At 37.4% G+C, this 16,568-nt stretch overlaps 1 protein-coding gene across 1 annotated transcript in view; it reads right to left on the minus strand.

Moving 5' to 3' along the window:
* Positions 1-16,568, minus strand: part of cdk18 (cyclin dependent kinase 18) — a 55,311-nt gene that overhangs the window by 23,616 nt on the left and 15,127 nt on the right. Inside the window, exon 2 of the mRNA XM_082155910.1 lies at positions 13,088-13,223. Coding sequence (XP_082012036.1) covers positions 13,088-13,205 — 118 coding nt within the window. The 5' untranslated portion in view covers positions 13,206-13,223. The remainder of the gene's footprint in view (positions 1-13,087; positions 13,224-16,568) is intronic.

The raw sequence follows: 16,568 nt of genomic DNA on the forward strand, positions 1-16,568 counted from the left end.
ATATATATATATATATATATATCAGGGATGGAAATTAACTTTTTTGTCCACCGGCCACTGTGGCTGGTGGATTTCAAAATCTACCAGCCACTCAATGTTTTTACCAGCCACTTTCTTGTTTTTAACCGACAATGTGTAACTGCATGTGAAAATTAATACTACAAGATCTACAATACTTAAGCAGTTTATTTAATCTCAAGTCTCAATGAAATACTGACATTTTCTCTTTCTCTCTTATATATATTTCTCTTTTTTACCTGGATGTGGCATTTGAATGATTTGTGGTCTTTTATGGCTTCCAGTTTTAGGTTTTTAGTCCCAACAATGAAACTAGGGCTGGGCGATATGGACCAAAAGTCATATCCCGATTATTTAGGCTGAATATCGATATACGATATATATCCCGATATTTTTTCCGCAAAGTGAGAGCAAATGTTCAGTCAAAGTCAAAGCCAAATATGACATGTCACAAGTAGTTTTATTGAAACCGGCTATTTCCACACACACAAGTACTGTCCCCCTTTACTTAACATAAATTGTAAGAATATGACTAATAGTAAAGACTAGTACTAATAAATAAACATTAGGCCTATGCTAAAGCTATTAAATAGCAGTTCCAAACTAGTTTTTGTTAATACAATGTTGGTATGAGCCACTAGAGTAATTTAAAAATATAAAAAATAACACAAAGAAAAATAAAGTGGCATTTTGGGGTTAATATGGAAACGACAGTTACCATGGTGAATACACAATATTAACAATAACTGTTAATGAACCATGGAAACTGCTCCTGGTGAATAGTATGAAAATCATCCCTGCATTACTTTTATTTTGTGTAATTTACAACGTAACGGCGTTGCATGCTCGTAGTTTATTTTGCACTTTATATACAGTGAGGCGATACACAGCGCGCGCCGCCACATTTGCGCGTGCATTTGAAGAGTGTTCGCTATGAGAACAGGATAACGGATGACGTGACAGGACAAGAAAGTCCGTTTTTCTGAGGTGAAAGACTTTATTTCAGCGTACACTTATGTCCTCTAAAAGTGTCCGCCGTCTGTGTGAAACAGTATATTTTTATTTACCCGCCACGGTGGCCGGTAGGTGAAGCGAATTTACCCGCCACAACACAAAATCACCCGCATTTGGCTGGTGGCGGGTGCTAATTTCCATCCCTGATATATATATATATATATATATATATATATATAAAAAAAAAAAAAAAATATATATATATATATATATATATAAAATATATATATATATATATATATATATATTACACAGTATATAGTTAGTTAGTTGCTGGCTTTGTTTCTGAATGAATCAATGTTTTCAAATGAATCTATTGACAAAATGATTTAGTGACTCATTAAGGAACGAATGAACAATGAATGAATCAGCTTTTTTTTAAAGAATTGGTTTAGTGAACGATTCAATGAATTCTTGTTTCGAACAAATTGGTACAGTGACTCACTCATCGGTCACTTTGCCACCTACTGGCGTCACGAAAATCCTCACCACTAATACACTGACAAAACTCTTCATAGTTTTCTGTTATATATGTTTATTATTAGTTACTCAGCTTTATGTATTATATAATCAGCAGACAATTGAAAAACTATTCGGTAATAAGCAATATTTTTTAAGAGTAAGTAATAAATATTTGCTTAAAATATGCTATTTCACACTCAGTTCAAATGAGGCTGTATATTTGAAAACATGTTTTTGGAAGGAGATCATCATATCTCATTGGCATTCTCATTGGTTCAAGAAAACCCCTGACATGACTAATAATAGCCTAATCATTATACCGGTGAAGGATAAGATGTCAGTACATGAAACAGCTAAACAGTCACTCTAGTTTAAATAAAGAGAATAACTGACAGATCACCCTATTCTTCTTTTTACTCAGTTTCATTTGTTTTGTTGTCTTTCATGCCTCTTCTCTTTATCTTTTTAAAACCCTTTCTAGGAGCACAAAAGATCACTAATGCTCCTTTATGTCAATGACAGCCTTGAAAGCAGGAGTAGGCCTTGCTGGGTGATCAAAAGCCCTGTCTCGCCCCCTCCCTCTTTCCAGCATAATGAGACTAACGCTTCAGCCCGTTCTGTTCTTTATTTGGCAAACCCGAGTATCCCCATTAACACGCCGAATTGAAGGATGAATCACCGATTCCGTCCAGCGATATTTGATGTTTCAGGTAATAAGCGTGGCTTAGCGCTAGCATATTCAAAGACTATCATCCTTGGGTAATTTTTTTTTTCAATGGAAGATCATTAGTAATAGGATTATAACTGTAGAGCGAACCCTGAAGGTTTTTCATTTTCTCAGTGTCAGCACCGCTCAACACGTTGACACATTGATGCATGGCTCCTAGAGAGGCATTTATGTAGATGTTTCGTAATGCACCCTCAGTAGCGTGATCTCTGATTGGAGGACGCCAAAGACCTCAACCAATCATATGTCCGCTTTATATTTTTGAGTACTGAGTGCAGAAGGGATCTTGAAGTAAAAATCACATTTATTTTCTTCAAAGAGAATTCGATTTTTAGTGAAAATGACTTGCCATGAGCTCTGAGTTTAAGTGGTAATCAACTTAAGTGGTATTTCAACTTCATAAAAGTATGTTTAATAACCAAATTAACTCTGAAGAACTAAACTACCTATAATACTAAAGCGATATCGACCAACCATAAAACTAGTTGTTACGAGTGCTCAGCACTGACTGCATGCTCCCATAATGCATTTCTTTATATGTATGTGTATGTGTGTGTATAAAACTATAATAGTGTAATAATTATGCTACAATAAGCTTTCTATTCCTATCTATTTTGATGCAGAACAACTGAAATCTGCACACACACAAAAAAAGCTGGTAAAGATTAGTTTTTGGAATAACAAATTTTGTTTGTTTTTCACCATAAATTTTTCTACAAGTGGTCTGTCTCATCTTCATCATAAAAAATAACTTGAATTCATGTCTTTTTATCATATTTCCATAGACTTTTTAGCTTGAAATCAATTGTTGGAATGCTGTGATTAATTTTTTTGCTAGCCGATTCGTTCAAGGCTTTACAGGAGATGTTTTTGAAATGCCTATGGAGAAAATGAATGGAAAAAAAGGTCACTGTTATATAATATACGTGCTAGATGAGCATTTTAGAGAACTAGGCTTCAAGCTCTTATATAATTTGAGACATAGAGCGCATGTCAGCATTAACACTCTTTGTCTACCCTCAGTATAGTGGTTCCTCGCAACTTTTCTCTCTCACTGAAATGTTTTTCCGATTCCCCTAGCAATCACACGCAGCCGGCGCTTTTTTCCCTCCTCTATTGTTCGGCAGCATGAATCTCAACTTGTCTCTGATGTTTAAATGCATGCTGCCATTTAATTGCTTGTTGCTATGGTGACGCAGACTGTTAACAAAGGCAACGTCGGATCCGGATAACAAGAGATAGCTATTCTGTCTCTCAGGTAGCAATCTGATTCATCAATATTTATATCACATCCTGCTTTTCAGCAGATCTGAAATTCAATACCAGGTCCCCCACACAGCTTTAGATGTTTTATCTCTCTCGTGCTTTCTCCATCATTCTCATATTGATTTAATTACATTTTATGTTCACACCTGGCCTAGGAATGCAGCGGGGGACAGTTTTTGCCGAAAACAGGCGGGTAAATGTTTTGCTATCCTTGATTTGTTAGGATGGAGGTAAATACTCCTAGCCCACATATGCTAATTTAAGAAACAGACAAAGTGAGAAAAACTCAGAGAACGAGTAAAGAGAGGAGCGTTGGTGGGCTGGTTGGTGTTGCATTTCAGTAAACATCAAGAGAATGAAGGTTAAAGGAATATTTTAGCAAGAAAATGAAAATTCTGTCATCATTCACTCATTCTTATGTCGTTCCAAACCTGTACGGTGGACTTTCTTTTGTGGAAGCAGAAAGCAGAAAGTCCTGTCGAGTCGACTTGCATGTAATTTCTAGAACGAGGAGCTCAAACTCCAATAAAGCACCATAAACTATCATTATATGACTCAATATGACTCTTGCGCTATATTACAAGCCTTCTGAAGTCATATGATTGCTTTGTGTGAGAAACAGATTGAAGATTATTCTGTGAAAATCTTCCTTGGCATGTCTGTTTGTTTCCTGCATAAATCTATCATATGGATTCAGACTCAGAGGATTTAAAATGTAGTTCATGATTCAAATTGCATACTTTGATGATGTTTTATTGTGCTTCTTTCAGATTTATAGCCGTGTTCACTGAGTGTACATAAAAAAAAAAAAAAAATTCCACTTTTTGCTTTTCATGGAGAAAAGAAAGTCATACGGGTTTAGAACAACATAAGGCTTGACTCGTTCTGTGTGTCCAAATATAATGTATACTCGTACATCCACACATTTTAATCGAACAATGATTCTTTTCAAATCTGTTCTGCTCTTTACACTCTGTTTGAGCTAGATCTGTCAGTCGAGTCAAATCAAATGAATTACATATGTTGATTATGAATCAGTTAATCACCTACATAAATATTTTTCATTTTTCATAAATCATTGAATGGACATTACATAAAATGGTTTTAGAGGTCAATACATTGTTTTATTTAAGTGATAAATGTCTATACCTTCTGTGTTGTGGTCTTGCTGTTTTTTTTTTGTTTTTTTTTTCACTTTCACTTGCACTGTTGATAGTCTTAAAGAGACAGTACCATTTACCACTTGTAATGCACATCAATGCAATATGTAGATAGTTCCAATGGTGCATGTAAACAATATGGTGTAGGCATTTAAATGACAATCACACATTCTAAAATATTTTGGCACTGTTTAAATGGAAGAATTTGTTAAATAGGCTCCTACAGATGGTATTCGGTTTCATTAATATTTGGCGGTAGGCGAATGAGACTGTTATATAGCGCTTTCAAACCACAGCACAAAGACACCGAGAACGAGCGAGAGAGGGAGAGGGCGGTAGTGGGCCTTGGTTTCCTTCATTTGCAGATATGAAAAGCGAGGCCCTATCCAGGCTCATCATTTAAATATCACAGTGGCAGCGAGCTCTTTGATCTCCTCGGTGGTAATTGGGGTCGTAGCAAGCGAGTCATTTTCCGCTCTTTCTCGCTCTCGCTTCCTCTTTCTCGTCCTCTTGCGCACTATCGGAGAGATTTTCCTCTCCAGGAAATCCAGCGGCAATATGGACTCCCCACCAATCTTTCATATCCGTCCCAACCTTCATCTACCTACTGTACGTGTCAAATTACATCTTGGCCTTCTCTAGAGACAAAATCCAGACACGCCGCAGAAGGTTCCAGCAAATAGCTTGCAGGGCAAGCAAATACAAGGGGATGTGCTCTGGAGATTTGTCTTGCCTTTTTATTTGAGGTGTCCAGAATAGAGGAGAGATTGCGTAAGCTGTGAATCTTCGAGATGAAAGAGCAAAGGGTCGTGATGGTCGACCAGTTGATCTATATATATATTATTTTTTTTAGCTATGCTGCTTTAAAGGGATGAATTCATAAACGCAGAGAAGGTTTTAGTGTGCTGACACCATGCAGTTAAACTGTCAGGATGGTAAATGCTCTCCATAAAGTTGCATCTCTAAATGTATCCATTTGAAAGCACCACTTTTACTGCTTTTGTAACAAATCCACTATCTTCAACAATAAATTTCAAGACATGATACTTTTTTTGGGGTATACTGTGGAAGTTTTGTGCAATAAAGGTTGTATAGTTGTTTAGCTCATATATTTGTTAAATGTCTTTCAGTTACCCATTGAGTTTAGTCAGTGCTATTTTTTATTAGTTGAGTGTTGATCTATGTACACATACAGATGGATGGCGTTGCCTCATCTCGTTCTGTTCTGTCCTATCAAACTGTTTTCAACACAAGACTATATATATATATTTTGCACAGATGAGTAAAGTTACTGTTGGATGAAATATTGGAGTAGAAAATGGAAGAAAAGCCCTGCAGTTTGACCCTTTGTAGTAGCTCCCCACAGTCTGTGAATAGGTCAAAAGGAATAATAGATATGTCTGACAACAACTTAACTGCGAGTTTCCTGGGCTCTGTCCTGAAATGACTTTCCGTGCACCGGGACCTGCTCTAGTATTTGTGTGTGCCCTGCCAGTAGGCTGCTGTCGACCCTGGATGTTGGAGTATGTGTGTTTCCTATTTCTTGAAGGCCTCCGGGCTCAGACTGCCTTTCTCCCATTGGACTCCAGCAGAGTCTGTCTGCACATCTCTAAACACACCTATCAGGTCTATAAAGAATCTTCCTACATCTCTGTGAACTTCCAAGAGCTCAAACCTCCCTTGTGGAATTGTATCTGAGGCTTATATCTATATCAAAGCTATCTCATGAGTCCCATGGGGGCATAAAACAGCTGGTGAACTGGTAGCTGCTGTGGGAACGTGAATTGTTTTGGATATTCCGATAGTGGTGTGGTATTCCTAGGCAGCCGGAGAATGATTAATGCAAAAGAACGTGAACATTCCGTCATCATTTACTCACCCTCATGTCACTTCAAACACGTATAAAGGCCCGTTTTGTCATCGGCCACTTTAAAGGGGTGGTATAATGCCCTTTTCACAAGATGTAAAATAAGTATTTGATGTCCCCAGAGTGTGCATGTGAAGTTTTAGCTCAAAATACCCCACAAATATTTTTATATAGCATGTTAAATTTGTCAATTTTTGAGGGTGAGCAAAAACGCACTGTTTTTGTGTCTGTTCCTTTAAATGCAAATGAGCTTTGCACGACACAGAGGGCGGAGCTTCAAGATATTGTGTCCTTTTACCTCATACACACAATGCACTGGAAATTTCTAAAACCTTTAGCCTTTTTTATGTTCAAACCGAAGTCAGAAAGATGGAGAGACTCAAGAAGAAGTGACAACATGTAGACAACATTTCTGAATGGTTAGTTGGTGAATTTATGTAGCTTATGTGTAGTTATCTTCTAGTCATTGATTAGCATATTCTGTCTTGATAATCTATAAATCACGTTCCCGGGGCCGGGGTTTATGTACATTTTAGAGTTAGTGATGTCACTAACCCGGGAGGAAGCTCCTGTAGTCCCTACCAGCCGTTTGTTGTAGTCCTTAAAAAGCAATTTCTTTAAAATAAAATATCTCCCTTTGCTTTGAACTTTGAGCGTTGTAACTTTGGAGATGTTGTTTATGCTCAAACACCAACATTACACACTAACTAAAGTTAAAAAAGTGAAATGATATTCAACCACCCCTTTAAATGCTCAAGCTCTGAAAGCAGGGTGGATTCTGATTGGCTGTCAATGTTTTTAATTAATCAGCTCTAAAAAAAACGCTTTGTGTGAATGGGTCTTAACTGTCTTTCATAAAAGGAGATGTTTTTGCAGAATGTTCATGCAACTCTTTTACTTACAAGAAAATAATATAGTGAAAAGTGACTGCAGCAAAGTCCTATGGATTGCGGCAACATGAGGGTGAGTAAATTATGACATAATTAGAATTTCTTTGAATAAAGGAAATAAAAAAAAAAATTCTGTGCTTTCATTCTGGGCCTAACTTCCTTTTTTTTTTTTCAAGTAGACATCCCCTGTTCGGAGACAAAAGCTCTCAACACATTAATAATGCAGAGAAATCGAGCTGTCATTGAAACAAAGGTGGCTCAGTGGTTGAGGTGAATGACTGATAAGCCGTGTTACTGTACCCTTGTGGGTCTGAACCTTTCTCTGGGGTGGTGATTAAATATCTAGGCTGGTAACTGGACGGTTTGCAGGTTTGAACCCTGAGACACTGCTTGTAAAGCTAATTTTACTCTTAACTTAGCCAGTGATATTTTCCTTCATTATGGGGTTACAGGTGGCGCGCAAACTCTGCTTATACAGAATTGATTTTAGTGTCCTGTTTAAAGTCGGTCATCAGATATTAGGCAAATTGTGTCGAAATGATGTGACCCACTGGACCATAATTTATTATGCAGAAAAAGATTAGCCTTATGAGTGAAAAAGTGAAATAATAATAGAACTTGGAGAGCTAAACATTTAGACTAAAGGTCCTTTCACACGACTTGTGTCAGGGCTTCAGTTCACCTCTCAACATATCCGCAATGCTTTCACCTCTGTATGAACATGTTTAGCTTGGTAGTAAAAAAGTTTTTATTATTAACAAAGGAAGATTTTTAATGTTCATGAAAGAAGTCTCAAGGCTGCATTTGTTTGATCAAATAAAAAAAAATGAGAAAATGTATTACAATTTAAAATAACCTTTTTAATTTGATGATATATGAAAATGTAATTTATTCATATGGTGGCAAAGCTGAATTTTCAGCATCATTACTCCAGTCTTCAGAGTCACATGATCCTTCAGAAATCACTCTAATATGCTGATTTGCTGCTCAGGACATATTTCTTATTATTATCAATGTTAAAAACAGTTGTGCTGCTTCATATTTTTGTTGAAACGTGATAATTATTTTATTTAACAGAAAGTTCAAAAGAAGAGCATTAATTTGAAGTAAATTTTTTTGTTACATTATAAATGTCTTTACTGTCACTTTTGATCAATGTAATGCATCCTTGTTGAATTAAAGTTTTAAAACTAAAATAATAAAAACTTTCTCCATCTTTTTGAACAGTAGTGTACATAAATAAAACTGTTTAAACTTTTGAGCATTGCATTACATGAGCCTCAGGTCCTCTTTGGTCTAGTTATTTTTCTCCTGATGTGTGTGCTTGAATATAAGCTATTTTATGCACACCTTGAACACCTGTTTCCTTGTTGTGGTGTTCGTATGATTGTTTTGATCCATACCTCTAAGCGAAACCATCTAGACACTGCAAACCTTAACGTTTTTCATCGGAAATGAACACACTTTTCATTCATGCCTAGCCAGAGGGCCACACGACAGCTGGTGGTTATTTCGATGGCTGTGTCTCTAAATGACATGCCTCTCCTTTCAATTCTGCCTAACAAACATTACATTCATCTTTTGCGGTATAAACTACTCAATGAGATTTAGTGTGCTTATAAAAGCCCTCTCGCTGTGTGTGTGAATGTGTGTGGGTGTTTCTGGGTCTGTAATTATGTTCGAACCCTCCAAGGAATCTGTCGAAAAGCCATTTTGGAAGCATTATCATTAAATATAGCTGACATCTTTGTGGTAATCAAGAAACACTTGTTAACTAAAAGACTGCCGCCAACATTTCCGTGATGACTCCATCATGGGTGTCTCTCCATGGAGAATTACTTTGTTGCACCTCGATCAGCGATACATCACAAATATAACGAGATAATGGGGGTAGACGTGCTGGCAGAGAGGAAATATGAGGTCCGACTCCCTAACGTGACTCGGATCGGTTTCTTCCACATTAACCTTGCGGTAATTGAGGTTTAATAATCTTCGGTATATAGGCGAGTAAATTGGAACGAAGCGTTCTGTTTCTCAGGGCGCGTCCGACGCCTTTTTCCATCCCGACCTGCAGACGTCTCTCCCTCCACGCTTGGTTTGGAGGTTCATTTGCAGCTGGAGGGAAGGGGACGGGGTAAATAGACGAAAACCGCTCTTGCATTCTTGGATCCGCTCTCTCCTTCCAAACTCCAGCTGTCTCCACTGCTGCCGTCTCTCCTGGGGGGGGTGGAGGAAGCAACAGCGTCCCGTACCCTCAGCCAATCAGAGCAGCTGGTCCGTGTTGGGGGGGAAAATGGGGCGTTGTGGAAACAGCTGCCTCAGACAGACAGCTGAGGAGCCTGAGTGCTCCCCAAACAAATGTTTTGTTCCCAGCATTCAACCAGGTCCAATTCCCCGTCCTGCCATGGGCCCGAGGGTTCATCGCCCAGTTTCGAGTTTATTCGGTCGTGTGTAACCAGACTTTTGACTTTCAACAAAGTTTGGTTTACCGTGCAGCCTGTTCTGAACAAGAACCGCTAGCTTAGACCGGAAGAGACACAGTTTGTTTAGTTTGTACATGCCGTTTAGTGGTGGGTTTATCTGATTTGATGCCACTAACCTGCAGTTAATGTTTGCGGGTTCGCTGTGGGCTTCGGTCGAAGGCCCAGACCTCTATTTTGATTGTATTTGTTGAAAAATTGACTAAATTGTTATAAAGTTGCATTTTCTCTTTGGTTTAATTTATTTTCACTGGGCAACATTTACAAATTGAACAAGTTTTGAGTCTTCTCATTGGTAAGAATGTCTGTGTGCCGTTTACACTATAGTTCAATCGTTTCAGGTAGTACGAATTTTTGTTTTTGTTTCTGAAAAGTAAAAAATGCAGTAAAAACTGATATAATGAAATATTATTATCTTTTTTACTTTAATACATTTTAAAATGTAGTTTATTCCCTTGATGGCAAAATTTTTATTTCTTCAGCCATTACATTATTGCTGATTTGTTGCTCAATAAACATTTCTTATTATCAATGTTGAAAACTTTTTAAAAATGTTGAAAATATTTTTGTGAAAACTGCAGATACTTTGATGAATAGAATTTTCAATAGAACAGTGTTTATTTGAAATACTTAACATTATAAAAAGTAAACATTATAAACATCTTCATTGTCACGTTTGAACAATTTGATGTATTCTTGATTAATTAAAGTATTAATACTTACAAAATATTTATATTTTTCAGTTTTAGGGGGAACCAGGGACAAGTCTGGAAAACAATATTGCTGGGCATTTTCGATTGCGCACCACTGTTGTGGTCATTAAAATCATATAAATCTAAACATGATGGGTGTAAATTTGTTTTGTAATATAATGCATTTACAAGTGTACAGAATATACAGTGACTTGATTTGATTATGAGTTACAGTGAAGTTCTGACCCACATATTTCACATCTAAAGATCCCTCGGGTGCTGTATGCTCATGGTGATCAGAATACTGTATCTGTTACAGAAGGGATATCGGTTGATTCGTTGATGAAGTGGCTCAGATTGCATTACCACCAAATACAACCCAGAGTTCCCTGTAAATCAGACTCAGATGACAATCAGACTTGGATCTACACCAAAATATACCTCAGATAATCTTTGTACTCGGTCCATTAGTTTTGATGTGGTTCCAAGCACAATTTCTTTGTTCATATAAGCCTAGACAAATCCAACTAAGAAAATGAACTTGCTTGCTCCCAGTTACCATAAAATGGTGCATTTTTTTTTTGTTCACATGAAGTTGATTGGAATTCAAAATAGAGTATAAATACCTATTCTTAAGAGTTAAATAATTTACAGACCAGCCAGTAATAAGTATTATATCGATTTATATTGTAAGACCACAGGTGTGCGAATACCCCTGTACATCTTTGACAGAGTCTTAAATTCTTAAAGTGGTCTTACTTGTATTCTCTCCCTTGAAATTCGATTTAATATTGACTCGAGAAGGTGTTAAGACCACAGAGCCCGACAGCAGAGCAGAATAGTGCTATTACCTCTGCATTAATAATGAAGGCTCAATGATAACCACCACTGCAATTTGTGAGTGAAGAGCGAAGGCGCTGGAGAGTCAGGATCCCGTTTCCTCCTCATCTTCTCTGGACCGTCGCAGGTCCTCACAGGCCTCTAGACTCATCTCTCTCCCATCTCTTGATGAAATGATCAAACTCTTATGGGTCCGCTCACTCTCCGGCATCTTTGTGAGATCCCATTAAAGGGCTTCAAGTCGAGACAAGGTAGCTTCAGTTGGCTTTAAAATGGACACTTTTTACTTTCTTAACAAAGGTTCCTGATTGTAAAAAATGAGTTTGAATAGGTTTTGAAAGCCTTTAGTTGTCTTAAAGGGTTAGTTAAACCACTGTCACATGAACTTTATTTATTAATTTTTTTTACTTACCCTATGCTTTTTAACAGTAAGATATATTGATTGGTTTTGCTCATTTCCCGATTTCAAAATATCTGGAGAATATCTCTCTGGGTTAACTGTGGCTTTCTTGCTGTTAATCAGCATTACTTATATTTTTGAGTTTGAGCAGGAACCAGTGCCATGAAGTCTGGAAAACAATATTGCTAAAATAGGTTTTGAATGCCTTTAGTTGATTTTAAAGGAACAAAGTTGTCTTTCAGTACTTGTTCCACCTCTGAAACAACTTTTCTGACCTGATGACCCAAGGCAGTATGGCTTGGGAAAATAATAATAGCCCACTTTCCATAATCCATGCAAATACTGATGGACAAAATGAAGCCCTTATAACCCCTTTCAATACAACCCCCATTTTTGCAAGTGGGGCGTGAGTGTGTTTTTAGAGAAGGCTAACAAAAAAAACAGATTGCAGTCTATAGTCGATGTCTGGTATGGTGAACTGCCCCATTCATGTTTCTATTGTTCTCACTCGACAAACCTTTCACACTTCTGCCGGGTTAGAGAACTAATCTTCATTATTCTTTGATCATTATTATTTTCTATTTTGTTTTGCATGAAAAAAAAAACACATTACGGACGTTAAAAGTGTGTGTGCAGTTTTCTGGATTTATTAAATTAAAAAACCCACAAAAGGATTAAAAAAACTGGTCTGAAGTTGTTTTAAGTCTTTTGTTATTATAAATTCTTGATTGTGCATGAAATTAATGAAAAATGAACAGTTCATATTGTAGGATTAGACTAAAGCCCTGTTTGGACATGACTAGTAGGTTTTCCTCAGGAAGTCATGCAGGTATTTCTGTGTTTTACAGATTTTTTTTTTATTTAATTTTTTTTAATCTCTTCCAAATCTAACATGTCTGTGTTTTTTGGCTAACACAGGCATCCTCTGAGAAATCGAATCCTGTCTGGATAGGACTATCTGTGATTATGCTATATTATCTACCCTCATTTATTTTCAACTTCAGACACAGATGAAGCTCATTTCTCACTGCGCCACATGGTGCACTTTCTTCATGGATTAAGACCTTTTTTTTTTTTTGCCAGCTTTCTGGGTAAAATAATACTTGGTGCTTCAAGTGGATCAATAAAGAGTACTTGATCACTGTAGTAGCAGCATCAGGTATAATCCATATAATAAATGACATATTTAAGTCTTGTTTATTTCAATGGGTTTTGTGACTCATACATTCACACTGAATGGGAGATATTAAATGTTGAGAGGAAAACCGTACCGTCATTGCAGCAAATGTTGAGCTGGTTTATCTGTTCTGTGAACTCGTTCTCCTCTATCGTCTCTGTTCGTGGCACGGAAAGTGAGAAACGCCTCTTGAAGTTCTTCATCTTGTTCATGTCGCTGGACCAGAAGTCCTGTGGAGGATGCAAGAACAGTTTGAATTATGTGTTATTTTAATTTTTTTCATTTCTGAAAACGAGAAGATGACATTTGTTTTGTTGCGCTCTCTCTACAGCACATGAAAGCTGTCATGATACGTGTTGTTGTCTTTCAGAATCTAGTTGAATGAAACTGAGATTGACTCAATGTTTACAACTTCACAAAGATTTGCCTTTCTTCTGTCATCACTGGCTGCTTTATGCTCTGTCAGAGAGCCAAGTTTGATGTTTATTACACAAAAACTCTAAAATAAGTCTGCAATCACAAGTCAGAGATCTCAGTTTGAACTCAAATGTTTCTCATAAAATTTTTCCACATACAAATGGTCTGATCTGCTATCCGGATTCATTTCATAGCTCTGTACTCTTATACGCTGCGTCCGAATATGCCTATTTCTATACGAAAAACATAAGTGTGCATTTGATGGACACTTTACAATCCCATGAGGCCATGGGAGACGATTTGTGAATGAAGCTGAAGCAACGTAACTGACATCATAGGTCACGTGATAATGACAACATGGCGGATGAAGTACGTTTGAATTGTATTCATACTACACACATTCATACCATATAGAACATACTTTTTTTTAAAGTCGTGAAGTAGATTTCAAACCAAATGTAGTACCTGCTATACAGTATGCAATTTCAGAGATTTTCTTTAGGGGTAAGCTAGGTTGAACCAGTATTGTCTATTTTAATTTTGCCAAAATAATTTTCATGCGCTATAAAAGAGCAACCTCTGAGCAATACATTTTTCTCTGTACACCCTCAAAACAGATATGTTCCTATGATCCAACATCAGTGCTTTCTATAGGGCGCAAAAGAAATTTCCTAACATTTTAAATTAACTTGAGGGAAAAATAGACCATAAAAGTGTAAATTATGTCCTTTATAAATGATAAAGTGGTTTCTGTATATGGATATATGGTTTAAAGACACAGATTTAATAGATTTCTAACGATATTAAATCTTTTTACTGCTGAAGTTCAGCTTTGTCTCACTACAGCTTGCCTTTCCGCTCTAGGCAGAGAGGTTGCTAAGGGTTCCAGTGCGGTTCATTTAATTCCGTGTGTTAGATTGTGCTGTGTGCTTTACTAATTATTTTGAAAGTGGGAGACTAGCCAATACTCCCATTGCCAATTAGCGTCAGCTACCCCCAAAATAACTGCATCTCAGAGCACCATTGTTTCTCAAATGACTCTCTGAAACGAAAAATAATAAAATAAATACAAGTGCTAAAAAGTTCCCTTGTCAGCCGTCATGGTGGGCTTTTTTCCCTCTCTCTCTCTCAAACTTGTTTTCTGCCTCTCTTTGATTATAGTGGTTGTTTTTTTTGCTAAGGATAATGATTTAGTCTTCCTGTCTTTGAAACATGGCTCTCATACGACGATAATTGCACCATGCAGTCCCATCATAAGGCTGATGAAATGCAGACCAGCGTCTGTCTGAATAATCTCATCATCTACCACGTATTTATGGGAGGTTAACAGTTCTAGCATGGAACAACATTCTGCTCAGTCTTCTGTGTTTTTGGTTGTGATTGTGAACTAAAATCTTTGGCGTTTTTGTTTTTTGTTGATTTTTTTTAACAATTCTTTTAAATGAATGAATTCTGAAATCCTTAAATTTGTAAATTGACACAAATCCTGTCATTGTAAAATAAGTGTTGTGATGGCTTTTTTTTCTGCTTTGGTAACCAAACAGTTGTTGGACCCCATTGACTTCCATAATATGGAAAAAACTATACTATGGAAGTCAATGGGGCCAAATCAACCGTTTGGAACAATTGATTTTTTTGGGGGTGAACTATCCCTTTAACCGTACCATGTCAACCAGCAAAACTTTGATCCCCTTGGTTCCACCTACTGGTCTCTAATCGAATCTAAACGTGTGTTTTTGGTGAACGAAATCAAACGATTAGCGTCATTGAGATCTTAGACTTTAGAATCTAAAACCGTTCAGATTCAAAGGGCAGAATATTAACATGATTTTTAAAGATCTCAGCATCTTTTAGCTTCCTTGCATTAATCACTCACAGTTGGAAATATTTTATTGATATTCTCTCCCCCATATTCACTCTGATTGAATCCAAAACCTCATCTGAGTGTAATTATGTCTCAAACTCCAGGGACCCTCCAAAGATGTGAGGGTGTCATAAGCAGATGTTAACCGAATCATCCGGAGAGGTGACCTTATATTCTCTGTCAAACTTCCTCTGGCGGCTGTTTTTTCCGTCTGTAATTTATTCTAATTCTCATCCTGAAGAAGAATTTCGTCTCTCTAATGCTGATAAAACTGAGTTTGCATTCGTCTGACTTTACCAGTGTGCTGCTAACTTACTTACTCCCGAAGATGCTTCATGTACTTCAAGTAATTCACAGCCTTCTCGTTTCATTTGACCGACCCTGTCCATCAGCCACACCGCCTCGCTGCCTTTTGCATTTGCTACGTGCCTCTGCTCCGCGGGGATTGCTGTGACTCAAAATAGAGACACCTATCCTCCGCCGTGATGCGATCTCCTCCAGACGCGTCTGAAGAAGCCGGAGGAATTCTCAGCGTGACTCATTCGGCGCTCTGTACACACTACTTTCAGCGGGGATGTGACTTCTCTTCGACAGGGAATCTATTAATAAGGTTTTTTCATTTGGTCGGTGGGCTGGTGGCATATGGAGGCTGACGGACTGTGTGTTCCCAGAGTGGGCCGCTTTCTGTTGATCTGAGACACCACAGACCGAAAGTACTTTAAGAATAACTGGTGATGGTATGCTGTTCACCTCTTGTGTCCTGAGGATTTGGCTTTAGTCAAACACACTGACATTTTTTTAATGATTTGTTGGATATATTTAAAACAATGATGTCAGCTTGCTTTAGGGCAGGAAGGCTATATTAGTAGCAGGTCTTGCCAAGTCAAGCTATTACTAGTGCCACTCATACTAATTTGCACCTAACTCAAATGAACCGTCTTGCCAGTCTTCTTTAGCATGTTTCTATGCAGTTGCTAGGGTCTTTTGAGTCTTCTGTTGTGTGTTGCTGTGTAGTTTCTAGGTTCAGGGTGTTCTGACTGTAGAATGTTGCTAGGTTATTGCAACACAACTCAAGGTAGCTGATGTCCGGATTTCATGTTCATGTAATCATGCATTAGCATTAATCTAGATGTCATATAAATCAGCAGATTATGATTGCTTGACTCAAATTGCTTATAATCCACTTGAATAATGGTCAGTTGTGTAGGCTCAATACCATCATCAGAATTAAAACGTCATTGACGTCCATTTATATTTTCACCAGACTGATTTCACTAAAAGTCAAGCTGGCAGT

This window comes from Leuciscus leuciscus (genome assembly GCF_965113295.1).
Source record: "Leuciscus leuciscus genome assembly, chromosome: 23".
Taxonomy (NCBI): domain Eukaryota; kingdom Metazoa; phylum Chordata; class Actinopteri; order Cypriniformes; family Leuciscidae; genus Leuciscus; species Leuciscus leuciscus.